This window comes from Aotus nancymaae, unplaced genomic scaffold, assembly GCF_030222135.1.
Source record: "Aotus nancymaae isolate 86718 unplaced genomic scaffold, 86718_ANA_hifiasm-v0.15.2.pri h1tg000011l, whole genome shotgun sequence".
Classification (NCBI taxonomy): domain Eukaryota; kingdom Metazoa; phylum Chordata; class Mammalia; order Primates; family Aotidae; genus Aotus; species Aotus nancymaae.
The window spans coordinates 76,732,975-76,745,652 of record NW_026988422.1 but is presented as its reverse complement, the minus strand read 5'-3'; the positions used below and the strand labels follow the sequence as shown (position 1 = coordinate 76,745,652).

The 12,678-nt window shown below is 40.3% G+C and overlaps 1 protein-coding gene across 4 annotated transcripts in view; it reads right to left on the bottom strand.

The window, feature by feature from the left end:
• Window positions 1-11,175, bottom strand: part of UNC79 (unc-79 homolog, NALCN channel complex subunit) — a 272,118-nt gene extending 260,943 nt beyond the window's left edge. For 2 of the 4 annotated variants that reach the window (XM_021675722.2, XM_021675723.2), the window contains exon 1: window positions 10,935-11,053. In XM_021675722.2, coding sequence (XP_021531397.2) covers window positions 10,935-10,956 — 22 coding nt within the window. In that variant the 5' untranslated portion in view covers window positions 10,957-11,053. Of the gene's footprint in view, window positions 1-10,934; window positions 11,054-11,119 lie in introns of those variants that run through there. The other 2 variants (XM_064375185.1, XM_064375187.1) reach the window with 2 other exon arrangements.
• Window positions 11,176-12,678: the final 1,503 nt, after the last annotated feature.

The following is a 12,678-nucleotide window of genomic DNA, read 5'->3' as shown; positions in this document are numbered from 1 at the left end:
AAGTGGGCAGGGGAGAAAGCACAAATATACAACATTAAATACAGTCTTCCCTCAGTATCCACCAGGGGTTAGTTCCTAGATCCACCCCCACCCGCAACTTCCTGCAGGTACCAAAATCCTTGGATGTTCAAGTCCTTTATATAAAATGATATAGCGGCGGGGCGTGGTTGCTCATGCCTGTAATCCCAGCACTCTGGGAGGCCAAGGCAGGTGGATCACAAGGTTAGGAGTTCGAGACCAGCCTGGCCAATATGGTGAAACCCTCTCTCTACTAAAAAGATAAAAACAACTAGCTGGGCCTGGTAGTGCATGCCTGTAATCCCAGCTACTCAGGAGGCTGAAGCAGGAGAATTGCTTGACCCTGGGAGGCAGAGACTGCAGTGAGCTGAGACTGTGCCATTGCACTCCAGCCTGAGTAACAGAATGAGACTGTCTCAAAAAAACAAAAGATATAGTATTTGCATATGACCTATATGCACATCCTCCTGTATACTTTAAATCATCTCTAGTTTACAATACCTAATACAATGTAATGCTATAGGAATAGTTGTCATACTCCATTTTTGTATTGTACTGTTATTTTTTATTGTTTTTTTTCCAAATATTTTTATCTATTGTTGGTTGAATCCATGGATACAAAAATCCCCAGATACAGAGGTCTGCCTGTATACATTAGAAATAACAAGCAAAAATTAAACATCAAAACAGAGGAATTTTTAAAATTTCTGAGACTCATTTGCATAATTCTATGCAAGCAAATTTGAAACTTAGATGAAATGCATAATTTTTTAGAGAAATAAAACTTACCAAAATTGACCCCAGTAGAAACAGAAAGTCTAAATAGAACAGTGTCATAGAACAAATAGAGAAGGAAGCTAAAGAGTTCCACTACAAAAAAAGCACCAGGCCAGATGATTTTACTGGGGAACTACAAAAATCATTTAAAGACCAGATAACACCAGTGCTATTTAATTATTCCAGAGTACAGAAAGGGAAGCAAAATGTCCAGGCTCACTTTATGTAGTGAGTATCACACTGTTCCCAGGTCCTGACTAAAATTACTTCCCACTCTACCCCCCAGAAAAACACCTATGAACCAATCTAACTTACTAATATCAATGCAAAAATTCTTAAAATATGACAAAATTCAACCCAGCATATTAATAAAGTTAAGAGAGGAAGCAATATGGTCTCCATAGATGCAGAAAATGAATTTGACTCAACACCTATTTAGGTTAAAAAAAAAAAAACTTTAACAAAATAAAAATTGATAGATACTGCCTTAGTATATTACCTCAGCCTAAAAGAATATCTTACTTAAAAGAGAAATACTAGAGGCTTTCCTACTAAACTGAAACACAAGCCAAGAACACCCACTCTCTCTACTAAATTTTACATTGTATTGGAGATATTTACCAATGCAATTAGAAAAAAGAAAGCAATTAGAGGCATAAAAATTTAGTAGAAAAGAAATGATAAAACTATTTTCTATTTACAGAGCATATAATTGTATATCTTGAAAATCCAAAAGAATAGATGAAAAAAATGACTACAAAAAAAATTTAGTAAAATAAAGTTATAAAATCAGCATACAAAAAATCAATAGCCTTCATGTATTCAAAATTTTAAAATAGAAGAAATGATACATCTCAATTATGAGGGCAAAAAAAGGATGAAAGAAAATACTAAGCAAGAGCTCACTAAGAAATTCTAAAATCTATATGAGAAAAAAGCATCCCTACAAAGGCACAGACTTCACCAAATGGAAAGACATGCCATGCTTTTAGAAAGAGTAAGATTCAGTATCAGAAAGATGTCACTTCTCCCTAAAGTAAGTTGTTCTATAAATGCAATGTGATACTCACAAAAATACTATCAGGCTTTTTCCTGGAGTTATTCAACTTGCTTATAAAATTATTCTGGAAGAATGAAAAAGATCTAACGTAATGAGGGTTATGTGAAAAAAAAAGAATGAAAAAGAAAGCCAGTGAAACTTGCTTAAAACATTACTTTTAAGAACAAGATTGAATGGGAGAGTGGAGATTCTTAAAAAATTCTCCACAAAAATTTAGCCTCCAGTTAAAATAAAGAGTAATAATGATCACAGGAAGAACTGTTGGCTTTCTATGAATAAGTCATGCCAAGTTCATTTCAACTTCCTATTTTTTCAGGGATCTAGACAGGGCATCGAAGAAAAGTTTTAGAGAGTATATACATCTCAGCAAAGTAGGATGCACTTGGAGAATCATCTGTAAGCTCCTCCAGAGCCTAGGACCGTGCCCAACACATTATAGACACCCAATAAATATTTGCTGAATAAGAGAATAGACAAGTTGATGAAATATATAGATTGAGTGGTACCATGATAGGATAGATTTGTACCTAGTGAAATTCATATTTAAAATACATTGATTAATGACTCAAAGCTAACTTGAAAAAAGTTATTTAATGGCATGACACTCACAGGGTTTTTGTGCTTCTTTCTTCCTGTCAACATTTTTTTTTTGAGATGGAGTCTTGCTCTGTCTCACAGGTTGGAGTGCAATGGCAAGATCTCGGCTCACTACAATCTCCCAGGTCAAGCAATTCTCCTGCCTCAGCCTCTCAGTAGCTGGGATTACAGGCACCTGCCACCACGCTGGGCTAATTTTTGTATTTTTAGTAGAGATGGGGTTTCACCATCTTGGCCAGGCTGGTCTTGAACTACTGACCTCGTGATCCACCCACCTCAGCCTCCCAAAGCATTGGGATTACAGGCGTGAGCCATCGCGCCCAGCCAACATTGTTATTTTGGATACTTCCGATAGGAATGCATATGGTTTTGGTAGTTGATACAAAACCAGTGGAAGAATGGCTAATATGTCAGATTATAGAATCAGAGATAACAATGAAATAACATTAATAAGACAAATTGTAATAAGGTTTGTAGTGGATTGAATTGCATCCCCCAAAAGGTATGCTCAAGTCTTAATCCTGGTACTGTGAATGTGATCTCATTTGGAAGTAGGGTCTTTGCAGATATAATCAAGTTAAGATTAGGTCATACTGGATTAAGCTGGGCTTCAAATCAAATGACGTGTGTTTATAAGAGGAAGGAGAGAGAGGTTGGGATACAGAGACACAGGCTGTGTAAAGATGGAGGCAGAGATTGGCGTGATACTGCTATAACCAAGGAATGCCAAAGATTGCCAAAAACCCCCAGAAGCTAGGAGACAAGGAAGGGAGATTTTTCCCTAGAACCTACAGAGAGAGCACAGCCCTGCCAACACCTTGATTTCAGACTTCTGGCTTCCAGAACTGTAAGAGAATAATCTGTTGTTTTGCACCACCCAGTCTGTGCTAATTCGTTACAGCAGCTCTAGGAAACTAATACAGGGTTAAACAAAGTCCTACGTCTTTCAGCTGCACAGATAGAGAATGAAGTAAAACAGGCTTAGCAGTTATTCCTATGGAAAAGATCTGGCAGTTTTAGCAAGCCAGCAACTTCATATTGTTACACAAAGAGCTAAGGGAATATTTCTAGTTGAAATATAGATTCCATACTCTGCACTAGTGAGGGTCATATGAACGTATGGGGTATTGAGTCCTTTTACAAGTGCCAACTTTTTTTTTTTGAGACATGGTTTTACTCTGTTGTCCAGGCTAGGGTGCAGTGGTGCATTCACAGCTCACCACAGCCTCAACTTACTGGGCTCAGGTGATTCTGCCACCTAAGCCTCCTGTGTAGCTGAGACCACAGGCACATGCCACCACATCTGGCTATTTTTTAAATTTTTTTGTAGAGACAGGGGTTTTGTGATGTTACCCAGGTTGGTCTCTAACTCCTGGGCTTAAGTGATCTGCCCCCTTGGCCTTCCCATGATCAACCAGTAGTCAAAATTCAGATGTATTTTTTTTTCGGATGTACTTTGATTCAGAACGTACTACACAATTCAGACGAAAAATTCAGTCTGTCACACAGCAAACTTTTCTTTAACTTGAAAAAAATTGAACAACAATTAAATATAAACTTATAACTCTCTGAAGACTGTTTTTAAGACTCTTAAAACTATAACTATGACAGCATTTTTATAGTGTTCCCCATGTGCCAGGCACTGTTCTAAGCACTTTATCCTTTTAACTCTCTAAGCCTCACAACAAGTCTATGAGGTGAGTGCTATTTTATTTCCCTGCTCTTACTTTTTTACAGATGAGAAAAACTCAGAAAGTTGTTATCAATTTTAAAAATTTGGCCACGCACGGTGGCTCAAGCCTGTAATCCCAGCACTTTGGAAGGCAGAGGCGGATGGATCACCTGAGGTCGGGAGTTCGAGGCCAGTATGGACAACATGATGAAACGCCGTCTCTACTAAAAATGCAAAAATTAGCCAGGCATGGTGGTGGGCACCTGTAATCCCAGCTACTCAAGAGGCTTAGGCTTGAACCTGGGAGGTGGAGGTTGCAGTGAGCCGAGATTGCACCATTGCACTCCAGCCTGGGTGACAGAGCAAGACTCCATCTCAAAAAAAAAAAAAAAAATTATATGTATACACACATGCATTTGTGCATGTATATATACATAAATAAATATATACACACACATGCATTTGTGCATGTATATATACATAAATAAATATATATACACACACAACTATATCTTTTTAATTTTATTCTATTGGAAGACCAATAAAAGCGAAAGATCCCCTGAAAGGCTGAACACCACTCCAGTTTTAATCCCACATCAAATATCAAATGAGACTCACATGTATGCTGTCGGTAACATTAGTCTTGAAAAGTCCAGAAGGAGAAAAAAACAAGACACCTAGAATAAATGGACTGAAAGAAGCTAAAAGTTCTAAATGAAATTGTTGAGCTTTTCATGTTACAGAAAGCTAGCATATTGATAAGAATACATTTTTGCTTAATGTACTTTTTGATGCTGGAAATATTTCATTTCTAAGCCAATAGATACGTTTATCTATGCAGAACTATCCATATCTTTTCAAAATGTAAGAAATAAGTGCATGTGAATTTCCAACAGAATAATAGTGCAAAATAAGAATCCCAACTTAAAGCTTATTTATCGGTTGAGTACATGAAACTTGAACAGGATCCAAGTAAAACTACAGTCTGAAGAGTCCCTGACTTTAGATATATTGCCACTTTATCTTAAGAAAAACACCTGGCTGTGTGCTAAAATTGCCTACCACTTTAGGAATCATTATTACTATTTTGAATATGGTAAGAGGAAAATTTAGCTAATCGGACAGAACCAAAACCAAAATGAATGTTCAAGAAAAATGTAACTTGTTATATAATTTTAAGTACTTTTGACAACTGTAGTTTTATTTTCCTGTAAGTCCATTTGAGGAGCATGCATTTTGTGCAATATTCACATTGCCCAGAATGCAGAACTTCACATTAACAAAAATGTAAAATCTCCAAATTAATGATATATCAACACTTGGTTATGTAATTCTTACTTATAAAAGACATTTCATCCACCTTCAGTCATTTTTACTTATTCAAGAAACTATCTTTGTGCAAACACTGTGCATTGGACAAGGGATTGCACACTGGAGATACAGCAAGGAATATAATACAATCTACACACAAAGTAAATTAGGGCAACCAACAAGAAAACTCATTGAAATGTAGTGTTAGCACACAAACAGGGCATACGGGGGAAAGAGGCAATCAGGCAGGGTTTCAAAGCTAAGTATTGAGCAATAAGTAGGCATTAGACAGGCCAAGAAGCAGGGAAGAAAGCATTTCAGGCAAAAAGAGCATGATACATTGGAGGAACTGAAAAAAATAGTTCATTATTACTAGATCAAAGAGGTAGAGCAGAGATTGTTGATGATCTAGAATCAACAAGGCTTGAGAATGTGTTAAATAGTTATGGCAGAGAGCAAAAATTTGAGGAAGACTATGATTTTTTGACTTGGATAAATGAGCAAGGTGGTGCCATTTACTGAAATGATTGATCTAAAAAGAAGTACAAGTTTGGGACAAAAAACAATGAGTTTGAGTTTGGTGTATGTATAAGATGCTTGGGTAGAGATGGAGGCCTGTAATTCCAGAAACATGTTTGGACTAGAAGATTGTATGTGGGAGGCAGCCTCATAGATGATATCATGCAAGTGGAATGTGGTCAAGAATCTGTGGGATTTTAAAAAAGAGAGAGAACTAATGATAGAATTCTGAGTGAACCTAATTTTTTAAAGGCAGGAAGAAGACAGCCCTAAGGAAAACTCTGAGTCGGGGCCGGGAGTGGTGGCTCACGCCTGTAATCCCAGCACTTTCGGAGGCCAAGTCAGGCGGATCACAAGGTCAAGAGATCAAGACCATCCTGGCCAACATGGTGAAAATCCTCGTCTCTACTAAAAATACAAAAATTAGCTGGGCATGGTGGCATGCACCTGTAGTCCCAGCTTCTAGGGAGGCTGAGGCAGGAGAATTGCTTGAACCTGGGAGGCAGAGGTTGTAGTAAGCCGAGATCCTGCCACTGTACTCCAGCCTGGCACCTGGTGACAGAGCAAGACTCTGTCTCAAAAAAGAAAGAAAAGAAAAGAAAAACTCTGAGTGGGAACAGCCAGAAAAGAAAGAAGAAAACGAAAGTTTAAATTAGGAATGCAGCAACAAGTGTCAAAGGATGCAGAGAAATCATGTAAGACAGGGCTAAAAGCTATTTTTCTTTCTGCAGCCACAGAAATGGTTATAATAGGCACAATCTAATTTTTGCATATATTAATAAAACACTAATAGAGTTTCCTCCATAAGAAGTTTGCAATATTCTTGTGCAAAGATTTCTAAATGACTACCGATTGCAGTGCTATTGAAAGAAGTACTTTTCTATTTTAGTGATATTACTATGTAATGTGCAAAAAAATGAAGAAAACTATCTATTGATTTCTCCAAGCATGGTCCTTACATACACATGGGAGAGGGGCAAGTTCAACTTCAAGGTATATTCCTAATCAGCTATACTCTTAAAAGTGTTTGTCTCTGATGTAATCAAAAATATACTTGGTTACTGGGAGGCTAGATCCAAACTTCATAATTATTCCCATTTTGGCAGCAAGCACAAGGTTTTATATTTGATGATGATTATAATAATAATTGCTAACATTTATTAACTCCTCATTATGTGCCAGGATTCTGTGCTAAGCACCGTTCATGAATCAGCTCATTTAATCTTCACAACAGCTATTACTATCCCTGTTTTACAGAGGATATGGTCAGGGCTTAGAGATGTTAACTTGCCCAAGGTCACAGAGCTTAGAGGGAGCAGAGCCAGGATTCAAACCGAGGCAGCAGTCTGACTCTAGAATCCCAACTCTGAATGTCTGCTGTTATGAAAAGCAGAGCTTCTTTTGAAAGAGCATACCCAAGGTACTTCCAATTGGTCAATTTTAATTCTTAGAAAACAGAGTAAGTTTAGGGTGGAGGGAGTTGGACTCCTCTTTAGAATTCCAAATAAATTTCATTTTTATCATTCCAAATTCTATATCAATTATGCCAACGTTTTCACTACAGTGAACTTTATAAGGAAAAAAAGGATTTGGAGGCAAAAAAATTAACTCTTCTGCAATCACTTGCGAAAATGCTAGGAAGCTTTCACCTCCTGTTTTGAGGCTCTGCAGACAGCACAGGGAACAGATTGAATATTTTTTTAAAGGCTCCAAACTGTATCTTTGCTAAAACGAGATGCTTCTCTCTCTCTCTCTCTTTTTTTTTTTTTGATGGAATTTTGCTCTTGTTGCCCAGGCTGGAGTGCAATGGTGCAATCTCAGCTCAGCCCATCCTCCGCCACTGGGTTCAAGCGATTCTCCTGCCTCAGCCTTCCAAGTAGCTGGAAATACAGGCATGCGCCACCACGCCTGGCTAATTTTGTAATTTTAGTAGAGACAGGGTTTCTTCATGTTGGTTAGGCTGGTCTCAAACTCCCGACCTCAGGTGATCCACTCACCTTGGCCTCCTAAGTGCTGAGATTATAGGCGTGTGCCACCGTGCCCAGCCACTAGCTTCTCTTTCATCACTATTACTTATCTCATAAAAGAAAATGCCACTACATAAAATAGAAATCATTTTTCATATCTCTGTGATACATTACATTTCCAAGGTAAATCAAGTAATCTGGGTTGGATTCAAATGCAATTACTTTCTCTTGCTGGTCCAACCAAACTATGTCTGCTTGTCAAACCAGTTAAAACTTTATCTACATCAAGAATCTCCAAGAAGAAGAGTAATAGAAATAATATTTTGACATTATATTAAGCCTAATTCTCTCTCCTCAGTCCTTAGGAAAGTGGTACTGTATACACTCCTGAATGCAGAGGAGGAATGAACTCTCCCATTCTCTCCTTATCTGGTAGTCTTCACACCCAGTAGAAGAAAAAAAAATTCCCTGACCTTTCCTTCTATTGCTCCTTCACCCTAGCCAAACTTCTACCAAGAACAAGGATAAAATGCTGCCAGTCTGTATTCTTTTTATAAAAAGTATATGTCCTTCATGAACATCAACTATGCAGCCTATTGTGTTTTGCTTTACTTTCAGGTACATAATGTGCACTAAAATGTCAATCCACTCATGTTAGTGTATATTAAGAGAAAAAGAAAAGAGATTCCTAAATTACCTTCACTCTAAATAAGGATACATAACCTAACACCCAAAGCATCCTTATCCTTTCCACAGTGTACTCCCATTTACCTCCTTTGCCCTCCAAAACCCTTAAGACTAAAGCAAAGACAGCTCCTACTACAATTCCTTACTTTAAAGATGGAAACTGTGAGGCACAAAACTATTAAGTTAATTGTCCAGTGTCTCACAATTAATCAGAAGGATCTACAAAGCTCAAGTCCACATGTTCTAGCTCCAAATATGGTGTCCTTTCCAACCTCTACAGATGAAAAAAATCTGTTTCACAAACACGTCTAAAATAGCTACTTAAGTCCACTAATAGCACTACAAAATCAAATACACAGCTAGATTTTATTCATTGCCCAGGAAAGAGACAAGAAAAAGCATCCAGTGCATTTCAAAATATAACAAGGAAGAGAAAACACAGGAAGAGGACAGTAATACTCACTGGCTTTAACCTGAAATTACTTACGTAATATGTAACTATACAATCAAATGACAGGTGGTGTTTTTTCCTTTAAAAACCATACATAATAAAACCACTTGGCTTTATTATAATATATGGATGTGATATCCTCAAGTGGGAAGTTCTAATGGATTCAAACTATGCTACCATTCCTCAAAACAGAATGCACCCAATTTTTTTCAAAAACCTCTGTAAAAGCAAAACTTATTGAGTGTAGATTTAACTTTTGGAAACATGCAAAAAAAAAATCACAAGGGAACCTTCCTATATTTAGAGGATATGGACTATTTAAAAGTGGGCAATGCTTATCATTATCATAGCCATCATTTATTGAGTACATTCTGTGTGCTAGGCTCACTACTAAACCTTTTATATGTATTCCCTCACTTATAATCACAACAACCCATCAACATGATTAGCTCGGGTTTACAGATGAGGAAATAAAGTTCAGAGAGGTCAATTATCTTGTCCAAGGTCAAACAGTAGCAAAACTAAGAGTTAAACTCAGATCTTCCAGATTCCAAAAAAGTACAAGCTTCTTTGTACTTCCAAAGAAGTACAAGCACTGTGTGGTAGGTGGACATGCACAATTTCTAATGAACCATCAATCTGAGAGTTCTATGAGCCTTCAGTTTATTCAATTTATCTGGTGAATAAATGACATACTGCATTTTATCATATACAAGATAATTGTCCTCAAATAATGAGACTACTGTTTTGTGTGTCTCAAAAAAACGGTTTTAATAGCCATTCCTAAGAAGAATTACAAAGACTTTTAAGTAGTGACAGCATTATCCATATAATGTGTACTGCTTTGGAAGAAAGGAGTCATCCAGGTGAATAAATTCTGGTATATTGTTAAAAATTCAAACTCATTGCTTCATAAAAACATCTTTTATTTACAATCAGAAGCTTAAGCTCCTGAATCCCTCAAGCCCTCAAGTGCACTCCGAAAAAGCCTTCACATCGATCAACCTACCAAGCACATACCGAAGGCCTACTTAGTGCGCACTGCAATAAGACAGACTATGGGGATCATGTTAGAAACTTACTCCATCCATAAGGAGTTAGCAGGTTGCTTCCAACCACGCACAGTCAGTCATTACTGGGACAACCAAAATCCTCCGGTGCTATTTGCTATAGTTTATGTGTGCTGCCCTACAAAGGAAGCCTGCTCTTTGGAACAATAATTAGATCAATTAGGTCATTTTCCCAGAGCCCCTTTCACTTTCTCGTAAGCACCGCATGGTTGTGGTTGGTTTTGGCATTGGTGTTGGCATTAGTGAGTTAATTTTCCTCTTACTGGATCCAGAATTCTGCCTGCTCCCTGCTCCCTCCCGCTTCTCTCCCTTCTTGCCTCTTCCACCCGAAGTGGAAACTGCAGACTCAAACTCCCCTATGGCTCCAGCACCAAGAACTGGGCATGCTCAGAAGGCCAGGCAGGCTTTGGTTGCCACTGACAGTTCCCCGCCCCTGATTTGCCGCCGCCCCCCTTCCCCCACTCCAACAAGAGACACTGAAATGTTTATCTGAAAGATACGAGGCCTCTTTTTCCCGAGAATGACCCCATTTTAATTTCATTTCGCAGGGTCTCTGAGTCTTGCGAAACCCCAGCTCGAGCCCGAGGAAGACCGCATTATTTTTCAGCACCGGGGACAGCGCCGCGCTGCCATTAACGTCCACCCTCCCCCACCTTCTCTACCCCCCCCACCCCCCACCCGCCCCAACCTCAGCCCCCACCCCCGCACCAGCACAATGCCAAGGTCTCCCAGCAGCCGCAAACGCCGCAGCTGCAATAGCTCCCAGCCGAGGCCGGGCCGGAATGCCGGGCCGGCTGCTACTTACACTGCTCCGCTTTGGTGGACATGGTGCTGTCCAGATGGAAAGGCTTTGCCCCAAAATCTGTGTCGTGTGAGCTCCCTCGCTCCGCCAGCGATGTTGCGAGGAAAAGAGTGCATACCCCCCACCCCCCACCCCCTCGCTTTCCCCCTCCCTTAGGCCCGTGTCGCTACCATTCGGACAAAACGCACATCAAATTGCAGAATTCGGTCCCGGAAGGTTAGGAAATCGCCCCCGGAGAAATGGGTGGGATTTAATAGGCGGCCAAAGGCTTCCTGTCCGTCCCCTCCTGGAGCTGCCCGCGTTGATGTGGGCGGGGAGACCGAAAGGAGAGAGCAGGCAGCGGCTCCTGGTGAAATGGGAAAATGGGCTCGACCGGGGGAGGAGTATTTCCATTCATAAGGCGCACGGAGGGGACGGGTGTTTCCCAGAGAAAAGCCTCTTAAAGCGCCGGAGTCCCCGACCATTTGGATCTCCCATTGGCGTTCTCCGGGCCTGTAAATCCTGCTCCCGGTGCAGCCCCCGGAGCCTCAGCGGGGTGACCGGAGAGGGACCCAGGTGCGTCCCACGCTTCGTCTCAACCTCGGGGAGGAAGGAGAGGGAGGCGGATCCGGGGCGGGCTGGAGCGCCGGGGCCGGAGGGCGCGAGGATGCTCCTGAGGACCGTGAGGAAGGAAATGCAGGAGGAACCCTCAGCATGGCTTCCCGGCGCGCCGCGGTCCCTGCCCTCGCCTCCCCTCTGCGATGGGCTGTCCTGCTGATGATTAGGGATGGGAGGTCCCACTGCCAGGGGGCTGTGACAAGACTTTAGAAGTTGGGGCTGGAGGAAGGAGGAGATTTCCACGGATGGTGAAGCTGGAAGGGCCACAGAAAAGGAAGATGAAAGACTGGAGACAAGAAGACCCCGGGTGTGCTCCCTTGCAGCCATCCTGGCTGGACAGGGGCACGTTAGGAAGCCCCTGACTGGAAAACGGAAGCCAGCGGGAAAGGAAGGCAATAGACGAGGGCTTCGTGCATATCATTAGGAAGATTCCCAAAGAATCCACTACAGAGTGGAGAGACACTTGGAGTCGGGAAGAACCAGATTCAAGACCCACTTTTACCACTTACTCAAGGACCCTCTTCTAATCTCCCTTCACCTCCAGTTCTTTATCTGTAAAATGAGAACATTAAAACCCGCGCTATCACCTGAAGAGTTACTGGGCAGATCAAATGGATGCGCAAATCCTTGTAAACTAAAAGTATGGCACAATCGCCAACCATTATGTCCATTCTTCATTCAAATAGTTTTATTTGCTAAAGCTGAGGGCCAATGGTCACAGCAGGTTAATTTAGTAAAAGTTACAGGAGCAGAACTGTCAGTGTTGACAATGGCTGTTAATGCTGATAAATAAATGTTTTTCCACCTTAGAAAATAAAAGATCCTTATTTAGGGAAAGAATTTTAAATTATGTGTAATATATAAAAACTTAGGTGAAATCTTGGACAATTAAGAAAAATATTATGAACAAACATCAAGAAGATGCTTCTGAATAACAAAAAAAAAAAAGTCTGCAAATAACAGGGAAACTGTCCATAATGATGCACACACAGTACTCAAATTTCACAGTATTTGCAAAAATGTTCATAAGGGGTTAGTGAATTGGTTCTTTGGGTTGCCTATGTGATTGGACTCTGTCATCTTCCCAGTTGGCAGGCTGGTTTGGCTAATCAGCTATCATTCCATGTCATTGTTCATTTCCAAAACCACA